The 14,951-nt window shown below is 37.3% G+C and overlaps 1 protein-coding gene across 5 annotated transcripts in view; it reads right to left on the bottom strand.

Moving 5' to 3' along the window:
• Positions 1-2,425: 2,425 nt before the first annotated feature.
• Dys (Dystrophin) overlaps positions 2,426-14,951 on the bottom strand; it is a 168,895-nt gene continuing 156,369 nt past the window's right edge. For 4 of the 5 annotated variants that reach the window (XM_090156585.1, XM_090156586.1, XM_090156587.1 and 1 more), the window contains 6 exons: positions 12,851-13,059; positions 12,417-12,464; positions 11,268-11,337; positions 9,438-9,776; positions 5,439-5,577; positions 2,426-4,595 (listed from right to left, as the gene is read on the bottom strand). In XM_090156585.1, coding sequence (XP_090012711.1) covers positions 4,468-4,595; positions 5,439-5,577; positions 9,438-9,776; positions 11,268-11,337; positions 12,417-12,464; positions 12,851-13,059 — 933 coding nt within the window. In that variant the 3' untranslated portion in view covers positions 2,426-4,467. The remainder of the gene's footprint in view (positions 4,596-5,438; positions 5,578-9,437; positions 9,777-11,267; positions 11,338-12,416; positions 12,465-12,850; positions 13,060-14,951) is intronic. The other variant, XM_090156588.1, reaches the window with a different exon arrangement.

Below are 14,951 nucleotides of genomic sequence, written 5' to 3'. Positions count from 1 at the left end.
AAACTGGGTACGCAGTGATTACCCTTTGCCCCAAAAATGCGAACGCGTTCGCAGGCCTGACAGACAGACAGAGGTAAAAACAGTACTTCGGCAGAATATTCCTTCGATGCGGTTAAAAGATGAAGACCAGTGGCGTAGCCAGAATTTTATTTCGGGGGGGGGGGGGCACCATTGAAAATCGCAAAAACAAAATTACGACCATATGTTTCGGGAGGGGCACAAGTGGCACGTCCCCCCTGGCTACGCTACTGATTAGGACTAAAAAATTGTAAAATTAAAAGGAACAAGACATAAAATCTCAAAACAAAATATCCATAAGGTTAATAATATACAAAAAAGGGCTTAAAGGGAACCGAATCAAACGTTGCCTAAATAAATTAAATATTAACAACAATACAGAGAACTATTACACAAAAAGTATTAACGAAATTTAGATAGAGAACTATTACAAAAAACATTTTTAGCGAAATGTATGACTTTCGTTCAGAACCGAAAATAATATTTTTTTTCTTATGTGACTATGAGGACGATCACCATTGAGTGCTTCAAGTTACAAATGGGTGTACATTTGTACGGCTAAATAAAAAAACCTTTAGTACGGCGGATAGAGATACCGTTGATAGTTAAAATGGCGATAACGTAATTCCTCTTGCTGTCGCATCACGCAAATGTTCACGAAAACGGTCAGCAAGGTGACGGCCAGTTTCCCCAATGTAGAATATTCCGCAAACAGTTCCGCACAAGGCGTAAATTACGTTGGAAGTTGTACACGTGATAGTGTAAATGGACTTCGGCGTAGTAACAATCAGGTCAGAGCTTACGTAGGCACATATATAACCGCGTGGACAACCACATTTAGTGGTGCCAGTTTTATTTTATTATTATTTTCAGCTTTGCGAATTTGCTTTGGACATAAATTCAATTTACACCGTTATTCCGTATGGAGATGGACTTCAAGCACTTTGTTATTATATTGAACGATGCCCAGATACCGAAACTCTGTTTCGTTTGGCTGCACTAGTTTTAACCCTAAACGCATTCGAATTCAACAGGAAATTTTATAACCAAGTTAGCGGCGTGGCAATGGTAACCAAGATGGGTCAAAGTTTCGCGAACTTATTTTTCAGTCGGGCAGAGGAACAATTCTTCTCAAGCTATGGTGGTCCTAAACCGGACGATCTTGACTCTTTTATCGACGCCTTCGTTAACTCTTAAAAGTTTATAATCAACCTATCGCACACTTCGATCTCCTTTTTGGATATGATAGTTTCCGTGACGGAGGACAATATTTCTACATTCATTGAAAACCTACTGATAGTCGCTCTTACCTACTTCCGAAATCCAGCCACCCTAAACACACGATCAGAGCCTTTCCTTACTCGCTTTTTTTTTCTTTTACGTCGTGTTTGCTCATCTGACCAAGATTTCAGGGTTAACGCTATGGAATTTCGAGATAATTTAAACGCGAGAGGTTATTCGGCTACTGTCCTCTCCTCAGCGTTGGATTGTATTAGCCAGATCACAAGAGCTCAAGCGCTATTTATCAAGAACAATACCGATACGGCTAATAACCCTTCTAACTTTTCAAGGCTGAAAATATTATCTGTAAGCTATCACAACTGAACCCAGAGACAAAGACATATTCCCCGAACTCCCGAGGTTTTGGTACCGTCGGGAACAGAATTTTAGATCTGTGTTGGTATCTAGAACGTTGCCTGGTGATGTTTGTTGCGCCGCTCAAACTGGCACTACTAAATGTAGCTGTCCACACTGTTATACCTGACCTGATAGTTACAACGCCAAAGTTCATTTAAACTATCACGTGTACAACTTCCAAGGTATTGGCTTTCCCGTGGGCGAGTTCAAATTCTTCTCTAATTGAGGTTTGTAAAGCCCGCAACAATAACGGACAATTTCTACTTAGGAAGTGAATGACATAAGTAAAAGAGGCTGTTTATATTTTAGCCGGTTTTAAACGAAAGAAACCGGTTATATCCAATAAAACCACTGGTTTTTTCCAACCCTGGTGCAAATGTGTATGTACGTATGAATGTTCACCACAAACTGGTGAACATTCTTCTTCAAGACAGGGTATAAACTGGTTTATAAGGTAGATATAAAATTTTGTAAAATTGATTTTATTACCTTTATATAGGGCGTCGTTTTTTGCTCTGCCTGGGAACTTTTATGTCTGAAATGGGAACGCTTAAAATCCAAATTTTCAGAACAATTTGAACATATTTTACGTTTTTGAAATTTTAATTTTTGGCGGGAAGGTGCTAGACAAAAAATTCCAATGATAAAGTTGTAGAGCACTGTCGATTATGTACAAAGAAAAAAATCCACTCAACCAATTTTGCACATTCTTAAGAAAGAGGGCGAAAAACCTCAGGCGATTAAGAAATTAAGAAGTACAGTTAACGAGTCAAGAGAATTTATTCAAAACGAGCTATTCACATAGGAATTACCTTATTGCTATTCGGCAATTTTGTTTTACCTTGTTTTCATTTAAATTCCGGCGCAAACAAATGTTACGATTGTTTTTGGCATTTTATATGAAAAAAAACTTTTTATTTTTGCGAGTAACATAACTGGCAGCAGTTACGTCACATATGAACACGCCAAAAAAATTAGGTACGAAGAGCGAGTTTCATAGACTAGGTAAAAAAAATCGGGAAAAAAATTATTTTCGTAATACGTTTTTTCTCTTAACTTCTTTATTATAAATAATTAATATTTCTAAATACGATTTTCTAATTCGTAAAGCAATATTTATATAAAGCTTATAGAAAAACCATTCTACGTAACTTCATATTAGTATTTATATTATTATTATTATTGTTATTATTATATCTTCATAGTTTCATTCGAAAGCACCAACTTGGATTCTCAAATCTTAAAAAAAAATCACCCGACGTCAAACCAACAAAGAAAAAATATTCGCGGAGCATCGAAGTACGAAGAGGTCAAAAGCCAAACTTAAGTTGTTCGCAAACACTCTCAAGTGCAGACCCTCGCCTACATTAAAAAAATGGGGCTCCAAAGTCTCGATCCACCGCGGCTGAATTTATATATCAGCAATTTCCGTCTCGTTTTCAGACTAAACGTAGCAATGGTTCCAACATTTCGTGGCTGCGGGTTACGTCCTCTCGTTTCATTATCAGTGGTCTATGAATCTATTGCTACACTTAGTTTTTCGCGGTGTTTAAGTTTTACATAGGTTAGGAAAAGGGTGGCTAAATTTAGCTTAATTCTTAAGTGAGTTAGCATTATTAAGGTTAAAGTTAGGTGAAGGTTAGCTTAATTCAGGTTTAAGTTAGTTAACGTAAAGTTTGGTTTAGGTTAGCTTAGATCAAGGCTTGGATAATTCAAGGTTAAGGTTTGTTTAAATTAAGTTACTATTTGAATGGTAATCACTTTTGAATTGCGAAAGGATTTTTGAGCATGATATGTGCGAACCATTGCTACGTTTAGCCGGTAAATAGGTTTTTGATATAATTTGGTATTCAGTGGGAAAGATAAATTTATGCCCACTTTTTTAATAGAGGTGTATTGGACCTTTAAAGGGGGGGGGGATATTTTCCGTGTAAAAAACGAAGCGATATGATTCTTGTTAATAATTTTCTTGATATGTCATCATAAAACACATACCACAGATTCACGCACAAAACAATTTTTATACTGGTTGCTACAGTTTTAATTATTTTATCTTTTTGGTCGGGATGAAGTCTCACCTCTTTCTTTATATATATATTTGTTTTTCTTATTTCAATGAAGATCAAATACCTAGAAGACACGTAATGGAATTAAATTGTGGGATGTGTGTTGGTGTGTGCAATTACGATATATCACTTATTAGAATTTTCCTGGTCCATTTCTCCAACTGTTCCTATAAGTAGTTCGTCAATTTGATGATATGGGAAATGCGTAATCACTCGGGATATGTGTGTTTTTTTACAACGATTAACCTTCTTTTTCCGACTAGCTTCGGAAAACATTTCAGATATTTCCTACTACGAATACTGGTTAATTATTCCCCCTAATAAATTCATAAAGAAAATATAGATTTTAATATATTCCACGAGTGGGAAAATAAGAAATAAATCAGTAGAAAAAATGTGTACTCCAGAACACGAAAAATCGTAAAGCGTATTTTAACAAAACGTGGAAGCAAATATTTCGCGATTTCGATAATTAAAAACGTTTAGTTACAAAATAGATGTTTTGGTTTAGAACTTGAAATGGGTATTTCGTACACACGATTTTTGAGGATATTTGGTGGGAGAATTTGAGAATCTATAACACCTTTTTTCCCTCCTATGATATGCTTTGGAAATATTTTTTTAACTGCATCTTCTTCGAGGGTTCCTTGTCGTAACACAACACGCGCGTCCAAAACCCCCGGCGGCTTTCAGAGAAATGTACGCGTAAAGTATTTGATTGTTCTTATATTTTTTTTTTGCAAAATCACGGTTTGTGGTCAGTTTCGGAGTCACTGGCACCTTCTTCGTCGTCCGTCATGACGGTGACCAAAGTCCCGACTGCTTTGCCCAAATTACCGGCCATATGAAACAAATTTCCAACCGCCATTCCACCTACGTTAGTCATAATTAAAATTAATAATATAGACGAATACGTATTAGTTAAGGGAGTAGATCAACGCCATTAGAGGTGGAGTTTTAGGTACTCGTCGTTTTACCAGATGGCGCCAAAAGTCGGAATTTCAATTTATCCAACAAAGATAAACATTAATTTTTTAGCTTTCTGATACACATAAAATATCGCGTAAAACAGTGTTTGAATATGGTTGGTTTTCTAATAAATCTTTATTTATTCCCTTCAAGTCGAAAACGTTAAAATTGGCGCCATCTAGTATCAATAAAAGCGTAAAAAGTAAACATCTAAGGGCTTTGCTCTAAACGTTTGTTTCTGTGCAAATTATGAACTTGACTATTACAGACTGTGGTAGACATGATATTTCTCAAGTACAGTAATTTCATGCGTTCTCTTCTGAACTATTTTGCGTAAGTAAATGTCAAGGTAAAGTGCTCGAGTCAAATTACAAGGACTTTATTGTACCTTGTAACCATGCACAGGGAAATTGGTCTGGTTCAAGTTTATAAAAAATAAGCATACCTAATAATTTGAAAACGTTAATGAGATTTAATTGACAGTATATAAAATTAATTTTGGTCGTGAAAATACCTCTAGAATGTTTTGTTCCAAAAGCAGGTTAGGTTAGGTTGAAGTTAGAGTAACTAAAGGTGAATTTAAAAATTTATAATTTACAATTTAAAATTTTACAAATTGAATTACCGCAGTTTTTATTCGTAATTATTTAAAGAGAAAAAAATTACGTCATTACTGGCGAAATATCATGTCAACCATGAATGAAATATTATTTATTGGGTTAAGATTGAAAGTGAATGGGGGTTTACCGGAATGGTCCAATAGCTGCCCGTTTCGTCGAGGAATCAAATCTGAGGACATGCCCATCGGGAGAGGCGGTGCTGGCGCTGTGGCGTGGTTGTGCGAAATACTCGATCCTAAATTGTTTCTACTTTGTATGGAATGAGGCTGAAATGAAATTAAAATTACCCATAATTAAATTGTAGAAAACCCATGCTTTATTAACCCTTTTATTAATTGAAGTACAGTTCAGGCTATGTAATTTTATTGGTGCCAAAGAAGTTGTTCATATCCGATGTAGAAATTAATTGATCACCCAACGTTTTTTATACCATTACAACAAACAATGATAACGTTTTGTGTTCCTCCAATGTAATTATCTGTATTTCGTTATTATCGTCGACTCTACTGTTTCCTGTATGAAATTATTTATGTCTGCTATTTCTACGATAGCAATATTAGATAGTAAGCAGACGATAGTATTTCAAATTCAGTGACGTCACCGAATATCTTAGCCCTAATATTATTACATTCCTATTCTTTCATTTTCTTTGGTCAAACTGGGACTTCAATTTCCCCATCAGCACGCTTTGGCTCTAAAGCAAGCGATAAATTATCTAATTGAAGTATTTAAATGAAGTTCAAATAGTCGAATACCTTACACAAATGGAACACCCAAAAATCGGTAACCTTCGTTGGATGGAATTAATCTCGAAAATGTTCACGAATTATGGTTTTTCCTGGTCAAACGGTCGAACATTATAAGGACGCTAAAAGATTTCGGAACTTTAAAAGTTTGAAAGACTGGTCTAATACCCGCGGGTTTTTGACTGTACTACATCAAAACCAACTAGAACTAAAACTAAATTAGAAACACTATTTGGATTAGTTAATTGTCCCGGTTTTTTAATTCAAAATATTATACAGGGTGGTTTTTATTTTGGTTCGGACAAGCGATTGTTTACAAAACCTACTCAAGGTAGAAATTTGAAATTTTTATGGTTAAGTAAATTCGCCGGGGGACATTGATTGTTGGAATTTCATCGTTTTCTGAAAGCAGGGTTCGTAAAAAAAAATTTGAATGAATTTCACTGACTTTTCCAGGTTTTGCCTGACCACTTTGTACACATTTCCCTGACCTATTTTCGATAATTTCGATAGCAATAAATCAATGCTTGGTTCTGGCGCCCTTTACAAAACTGAGCATTCTTGAATACACAACAACGTTTTTTAAGCCACTAGCAGCACGGGTACCGTCGTTTACTTGTCGAAGTGCTTTGAGTGAATCTTCATGTAGGTTGTCAACTAACATTCGCTTGTTCATGAAAAAAACACTTTCGACATTGGCATGCGAAATTTTCAAGATTAGTTTGGCGACTATCCAAAGATCTTGATATTTAGACTCCAACATGGATTTTACGAAGATAGCATCAAGCTGATTTTCTTCTTTGCTTTCGTCGTCCTTTTGCATTAGAAAATTTTCAAATTGGTCCTGTATTTCGGTTTTGGAGGTTGAGACCTTGCAGAATACGGAAAATTGCTGAGATGCTCGTTCTGCCACGCCTTCTTCAATCCAGTTACTATTAAGTGAGTCTTTCAAACAAACCTTAAACCTTTCTTCAGCGATTTTCAGATTTTTTTGATAAGGTCAGGGTCAAGTGAAGAAATAACTTTGACAAAGCTGTATTTGAGAGTTTTATTGTGGTTATGGCAACAGCAAAGTTTCTACATTCCATTCTCAATTCCAACTTTTGACGATCACTAAGACCCTTAACTTTGATTAGTTGCGAAGACACCCCGAAACCTATGTCAACTTTTACAGGAGTGATCAAGAACTCTTTGTTAGACAAGTCTATTTTCATTAGTTTCGCTGCTTTCTATAACGTCAGGCAAAACGAATCTCCTTAGCAATATGAACCACTTCTAGAAGGGCGGAATAAAAGTAAGGCCCCAGAGGTTTATCACTTTGAAAATGGCGCAAAAAAGGTTCAAGATCACTCGCTATCGTTTTGAAGAATGCCAATTTGGGTAACATCAAAGGATCATTGGTTCTATTCTTAACATTAGTAACAGAGGCATTTGAAGGCAGAAGAAACGTATTTCTTAATATCATGGTAAACTTTATAATGGCTTTTTCGACCCATCGAATAGCATAAAATTTCAGAGGAAACATTGTTGAACCAGTAACTGCAGTGCAATCAGCTCGTCTTGCTGGAGTGTCCTTGAACAAATAGTATATTCCTCTTAAGAAAGATGTTACGTTCCATTTTACGGCCTTGTGTCCTGTTTGTAAAGCTCCGTTTAATACATGTAGCCAAAGGAACGTAAGTCCAAAAACTTACGGTCGCTGAGTTCTACCTCTTTTTCCGCTTTTAGTTGCTTCAAAAATGACCAATTTACATTTGGGTAATCCATACTTATTTGAAAAATATTTTCTACATCCAAAGGCGAAATTACCTCTTTAAACTTGGTCAGTATATCTTGCGCCATGGTCTGTACCAAAAATACTGATTTAAATATCTAGTTGATTGTTGACACCCGATCAAGACCTTCATCCCAAAATCTTATGTGGATGTCCATTTGCCCTCTTTGTGAAATTTTGTTTAGTGCTTCTTCTAAACATATTACATAGTATCAACCCCATCTAATGATTTTCTGAGTTGGCCGTGAAAGTAAGGACCTAGGTCATAAGTTATCATGTAATAATAATAATAATGTATTTTGCTTTCTTATCCTTCATTATTCAGAGCAAACATTCTTTTGAAGAGGTCATTCACGGAGTGAAAAGATCGCCTCTTGTTGACAAGCCTCAATGCCCACATACATCAGCATATGTTACTTTCGTTTTCTCTAAATAGCCAGATAAAGTTGAAGTTTCTTTTGGGGTATTTTCTTTGTAGTTTCACCAGGGAATTCACCGACTTGAAAATTGTTACAATCGTCAATTGCGCCTGCGTTCCACTTCTCAAGTGTTTCAGATGTTTTGGTCCAACATTATGACTATTTATAGCTTTAATTCCCATATTACTTAATGTGAATCTCTTGTTACAACACTTGCGAAATACTTTGTGTTTTCTTTAACAGACTCGAGCCAAATGCGAATTCCCGATTTAAATTGGAGTCAACCCAATCATTAGTAAAGGCGGTTTTCTTGGATGGAAAGCTACCCCCCCCCCGAATGTCTCCCAATTTTTCACATGACCCTTAGGGGTAGGCATATTTGAAAATGTGATTAAACCTTGGTGCGCCCATTTGGTACCGGTAACTTGGCTGGCTCACGGACTATTATATAAATGATGTTACATTATGTTCCTCTTTTAATAAAATATAACCTTTTTTTACTAGTTGTATATTTTTCATTAAACAAAATAAGCAAATATTTAAATTATAAGTTTATTCCCAATACTTTTGTGTATTTAGTCTGCTTTTAGGGTGTTTTCGCCTGGCATGAAGGGCTTACCACCATCCTCCTACGCATTGTAACCTGGCCACCTGAATTAATGGCTTCAAAAGTCGATTGATGACTTGGGCCTAATGTGGTGCCTTGGGTATTATTATTATTATTATTGTTACCAGCTGACGTCACAAAGCTATAAAAACTAACATCCAATGGCCAAACGTTCAGCATATGACACCCCCTTGGATGGCTCCCGTATTTCCCGGAAACGAAGCGCACGCTCCCTTTGGCGGAAGTAACATTGGCAGGGAAATTTAAGAAATACAGGTAGAGAGCGCGCACTATGGCCAATTATCTCAATAAGCCAAATTCATCTAACACCTAGTGGTGAAAAAATATTTTTTAAAAAAATGTGAAAATATTTCCAGAAAACGATGAAATCTCCCCAATCAATGTTCCCCTGTGTATTTACTTAACCATAAAAAATTTAAATTTCTACCTAAGTAGTTTTCTTAAAAAATAACTTATCCGAACAAAAAAACACTGTATATTAGATTTGGTATTTGACGTGGCTAGGGAAAAAATGCAAATCGATTCAAGCCCCAAAACGGATAATTAAATGAAAACTGACTTCGTCAAGGAGCTGCCTAAGTCTTTGTAGCTGAGCTTCGAGCTGTCTGTTGTGGTCTTCTAATATCTGCATCCTGGCCTCCAGCCTGCCTTTGTGCTGTCTCAATATTTTGGCTTCCGCCAGCATCTCTTCATCGCGACTACTGGGCGTCAAAATGGCCGAATCTTCTTCGTCCTCCGTCACCGACGGCGAAACCCCTCGGACCATCCTTTGACCTTGAAGGTCTTCGTATTCCGCTTGCAGGTGCCGATTCTCCTCTTCCAGTTCTTGAATCATGGCCTCGAGTTCTTCCCTTTGCTCGGCGTCGATCGCCGCCATGATTTGCGCCGGACTTCGGGGCTGTCGTACAAAGGAACACTTATTAGCACGCGTTCTCTTCTCGGACGTGTGGTTAAACCTCGCAACGTTTAGCGTTCGTACGGGGACCCCGACCCTGAAAACCCACGACATTTTCCCCCGATCCCGACCCCGTACGAACACTAGCATCGGTTCCCAATTGTCATTGTTCAAGAATCCTCTCTCTCGATCCAAACTTAAGGTTTGTCATCGTCGTAGCCGTCGTAAACTGATACGAATTAAATTTTGAACCTAACTAGATTTACCGAAGAACTGTGTCGTAACGGAGGTCTAATTTTAAATGTCCATCTGCAGTCTGATTATCAAATTTTTGTAAATTTTAAATAGAATTTTGAAGGTCGAGATATTCAGTTACAAACGATCGTCCATGTCTCCATGAAGTGAAAAATAGGTTTCTTAAATGGAGTATGAATTCCCAGGTAGATTTCATCATAGTCCTCAACATATCTCAATTATAATATTGAATTGAAATGGGTATAAACATTTATTGTTTACTAGAGAAAATAGGGGAGATGACAGTGTAGCAAAAAAATCCTCAAGAATAGATGTCGCCCCCCCCCCCCCTCCCGCAGAAGCCTCTTCACATTTTCATGAGTATCTCGTTTTTTGTTACCATGCGCCCAAAAAATAGTTCGTTTTTAATTTTAATTTAAAACCGAGCTAATGATTGTTTTATATGATATATTTGTTATTTTATGTTTATAAACAAAAGGCGTGTTAAAAGTAAATTGATACTTTCAATGACGAAATTTATATCAAAGGGATATTTCGTCACTCGTCTGCTTAGCTTTGTAGTAGTCTGCCTGCCTGTAGTTTTACGGTGTATATCAAGTCAAAATGACAACGCGAGGAATCATATTAAACCCAGTCATTTTGATATATAATTTTAAGTTAGACGAAAGTGGAAGTCACAGGAGCATAATAGAAAAACTACAAAACAGTGGTGCTTTAAAAAAACTTTGTAACACATTGCGCATTATTTATTACATATGTAAATATTGAAAGCCATGAAACCAAGGATTCAATTTCTGACATTTTAGCGCGCTTTTCATAGAAAACGAGAGATAAACGTATCCCAGACTACCTCGGAACAATGACGTTGGGGTCCCATGACTGACGGGCGTCTTTATTGGTTCTTGCTCGCGGGGGGGGGGGGGGGGTGAAAAGATTGAACCCTCAAACAAGGTAGCAATCGAAGGGAGAGGTAATTTTTGTTTAAAGAGCTACACTCTCCCCTATTTCCTCTTGTTTTTTATCATTATGATGGACTATCTTATTTACTGGGATTAGAATAAATACGTCAAAAATTCAGACAAATTAGTTAATATCCTTCCACTTTCTGTGCTAAATTATCTCAAGTTGCAATTAGTTATAGTTATCACTAATTCACGTAGTAAGATGGTTCAAAAAGATAATGATGTATATATGTCCGAGCTTAAAACAAGTATTGAACTATAATCAAAAGCATCGTACCACGGGCAAAGCCAATTCTCCGCTTAACGTTTGACAATACTGGACTATTAACTGGTGCTCATCTTCACTACTGAAAATTTGAAAAGAAAAAAAAAATAGAATAATCGTCATCTATATAATTTAACAAATAACATTGTAGCCAGAAGTGTGACACGTCCTATTTCATCTTCATAAGGTGTTAAGAACTAAATATTTAGTTCTTAACACCTTATGAAGATAATATTATCTTCATAGGGTGTTAAGAACTAAAAATTATCTTCATAATTTTAAGGTGGGGTGGCTGAGTGGTTAGCACTTTAGCCTCGCAGCAAGAGGAGCCGGGTTCGATCCCAGCTAGTGGCACTGGGTGAAATTCCGGAACCACTCCTTCTGCGTTGAGTTTGTAAGTTCTCTCCCCACTGGTTAAAGGGGTTTTCCACCGAGATCTTCGGTTTCCCCTTCCCATAAAAACTTGCTGAGGTTAACGGTAATAGTTAGTGTAGGGAGCTGTTGGCTCGCGTGGCATGAAGGGCTTGCCACCACCCTCCTACGCATTGTAACCCGGCCACCTGTTACTTGATCACGCACAAGCAGCATTGCTTATGTGGTCGAAGGTGGTGCCTTGGGTATTAGCTCTATTTTTAAACAAAAAAATAAGGGTATGTATCACATAAGAGTGTCAATTACCTATTTTCAGGACATTTGCTAAATGCCATTTCTAGAATGACCACTAATTTTTGGTGACCTAAATCATCATGCCTAATAAGGGCTATTTGCACTGTCATCATAGTGACCACGTGCAGGAGGCCATGTCGAAGCGTAGGACCGTGGTGTGTGATAATTTGTTTTCAAAACGCGTATATTTCTCATCAGACGAGATTTTTCTTTAAGGTATGACGTCACACTTACTGACACACCTTGGAACATAATTACTGACTTATGATATACTGCTCTGAAACTTTCAGAGTATTAAATTGTTCCGAGATAACTGATATTGTTCCGTCATATTTATGGCTATAATTATGTTAGTTAAGATAAGACAAACGGAATATATTAGCTAAAACTATGAAATGCTTCAGAGATATTTATTATTTAAAATAAAATTTTACAGCAAGCAGAAGAAAAAATAGCTAAGAGGTAGAGCAAGGTAAAAAGGTGGTATTCTCTTACCTATCCGGAGTTGAATTACTGCGCGTCCGGAGTTCCACCTCAGCAAGCCTTTCACCACAAAGAAAGTTAAAAGCAGAAAGCGGACATTAAACTCAACAAAGAAAGAAACTTCCAGTTATGACCACAACTTTAGAGACTATCAAATAGTGCTGAGAGAGTTAAAGTAAACGTTTCGGCAAATGTGAAAATTTGCATTATTTCTATAGGGTGTTCTAAGCACCAAGGGTCTATATTTGCCGACTACAGAAAGTAAGCTGGTATATTTTCCTCATTTTTAGGATTAAACATACGGAGCCGGCAGACAGGAAATAAAATTTTATATAATAAACCTACTAAGCACACAGATGGTAGCTGAAGTATCACCCCAGTTTTTAATAAAAAACCTACTATGTACCCCGACGACAGGAAGCAAGCTGGAATATTTTTTCCAATACCTGTTAGCATACAATTCCAGCCTCGAATGCATCTCTTGCGACGAGAGAGTGTGAGCCGGAGAAGGGGCGGGGCTTTCAAGATCGTCTCCTTCCAGCACCGTTTGCACCGGTAGATATCCCATGCGGGGGTGTTTCTTAAAGTAACGTTTTGATTTAAATTTATTTCGAACAATTCGAGTAAAGTCTCGAACGTCTTCCCCAGAGGTAGTCTGATAAAATAGGAAAAATTAAGATGCATCCTCTTTAGGGAATACACCAATTCACAATTTGTCATGGAGAAACAAACATTGAGAGCAAAGTCATTAGAGGTTCTATTTTTAATCATTTATAAGTTTAAAATTGTTAGTGCCATCTGTTACGATTTTGGGTTTTTAAAAAATAGACCTCTTATTTCATTACTCCCGTGAAATGACTTTCTCCTTTGTCAAATGTGTATCAGTCTATACAGGGTGTTTTGAATTGCTCTGACTGGGCGTTTTTTCCCCCAGAAACTGCAAGAGTTGGAGTTGCAAAATTTTCAGGGTATTATTTCTAGTTTAGGATCGCTTTAACTATTAAATTTAAAAAAAATCTGAAATAATATCGGGTTTTTGTATAAAATATTTTTTCACCGGTAGGTGCTAGAAAAAACGTTTCCATGAGAAAGTTGTAGAGTGCTGTCAAAAATGTTCAAAGAAATTGGTTTGACACTTTTTCACAAAGATATGAGCTGATGAAAAAAAAAACACAAGCTGTCCATAACGGCCATCGCCTTCGCATTTTTGTACGAAAATGAAAGAAATCACATTAAAAGATTAAATTCCTTAAATTTAGGCCTACTGTAGACCTAAACACGTATCAGTAGGCCAACTACGCACAAAGGTCCAGTTTTCAATTAGTATTTAATGTGAAATCTTTTTGTTTTCAGCCATTCTCTAACGCTTATTGAGTCTAATCAACATGCCACTAAATTATTCTCGTGATCAGCGTGCTTTTATGGTCGTGAAGCCAATCGTAACGCGCATAGGGTTAGTGAATTATTCACCGTTCGATATCCAGATAGAAGACCAAGCAACAACACCGTTCTTGGAGCTGTTAGTGACTTTCAGACTTACAGGAACGTCAATCCCAGATTTCGTGGACCAGGTCGTCAAAACATCAACATGGAAGACACCGTTCTAGAATATTTTGTTGCGTATGCTTGAGCAAGCGACGATCGTGGATTATCGACGAACTACGTGTGGACCACTTTTCACAATCACAACTTCCATCCGTATCGAGTGACCCTCCACCAAGCTCTGCACAAAGGAGATTTGAAACGTAAGTTTGATCTCTCTTTTGGGAGATGGGCCTTTCAACCATCAAAACATCCACATGTGGTGTGACGAAAATTCTCACTGGGGTTTTCCTCACCATCATCAACAACAACTCCGACTGAATGTTTGGGCGGGTTTGCTCGGAGATCGAGTTATTGGAACATTTTTCGTTCCCAGCTCGTCTTAATGGACAACGCTACTTGGCGCATTTGCAGAACGATATAGCAGACGCTTTAGAAGATATTCCACTAGAAGCTTACAGACAGATGTGGTAACAACATGACGGCGCACCACTCCACGTACCTAGATGTGTAGTGGAGCATCTTGACTACAAGTTCCCTCAGCGTTAGGTTGGCAGGAATGGTCACATTCGATGGCTTGCGAGGTCTCCGGACCTAACTCTGATGGACTTTTTCTTGTGAGGGTTCATCAAAGCACAAGTTTACGTGATGGCCGTTGAGAACATCGAAGATTTGCGTCACCGAATCATTGCAGCCTTAGAACTTGTCAGTCCTGATATGATCAGACGCTCGTTTCAAAACATGCTTCATCGTGTCCAAACATGTATCACGGCAAACGGAGGTATCATAGAGCCTCACTAGTAAAATTCTTAATAAAATGTTCAATTAAATCTTTCAGACATGCCTTTCATTTACATTCAAAAATGCGAAGGCTATTGGCCCCTATGGACAGCTTGTTTTTTTCCCCATCAGCTCATATCTTCATGAAAAAGTGTTCTTTTCCAATGAAACCAATTACTTTGAACATTTTCGACAGCGCTCTACAAATTTCTCATTGAAACGTTT

Source organism: Leiobunum rupestre, chromosome 8, assembly GCF_980474605.1.
Source record: "Leiobunum rupestre chromosome 8, qqLeiRupe1.1.hap1, whole genome shotgun sequence".
Lineage (NCBI taxonomy): Eukaryota > Metazoa > Arthropoda > Arachnida > Opiliones > Sclerosomatidae > Leiobunum > Leiobunum rupestre.
Note: the sequence above shows the minus strand (reverse complement) of the source record. Positions and strands in the feature narration are given on the sequence as shown.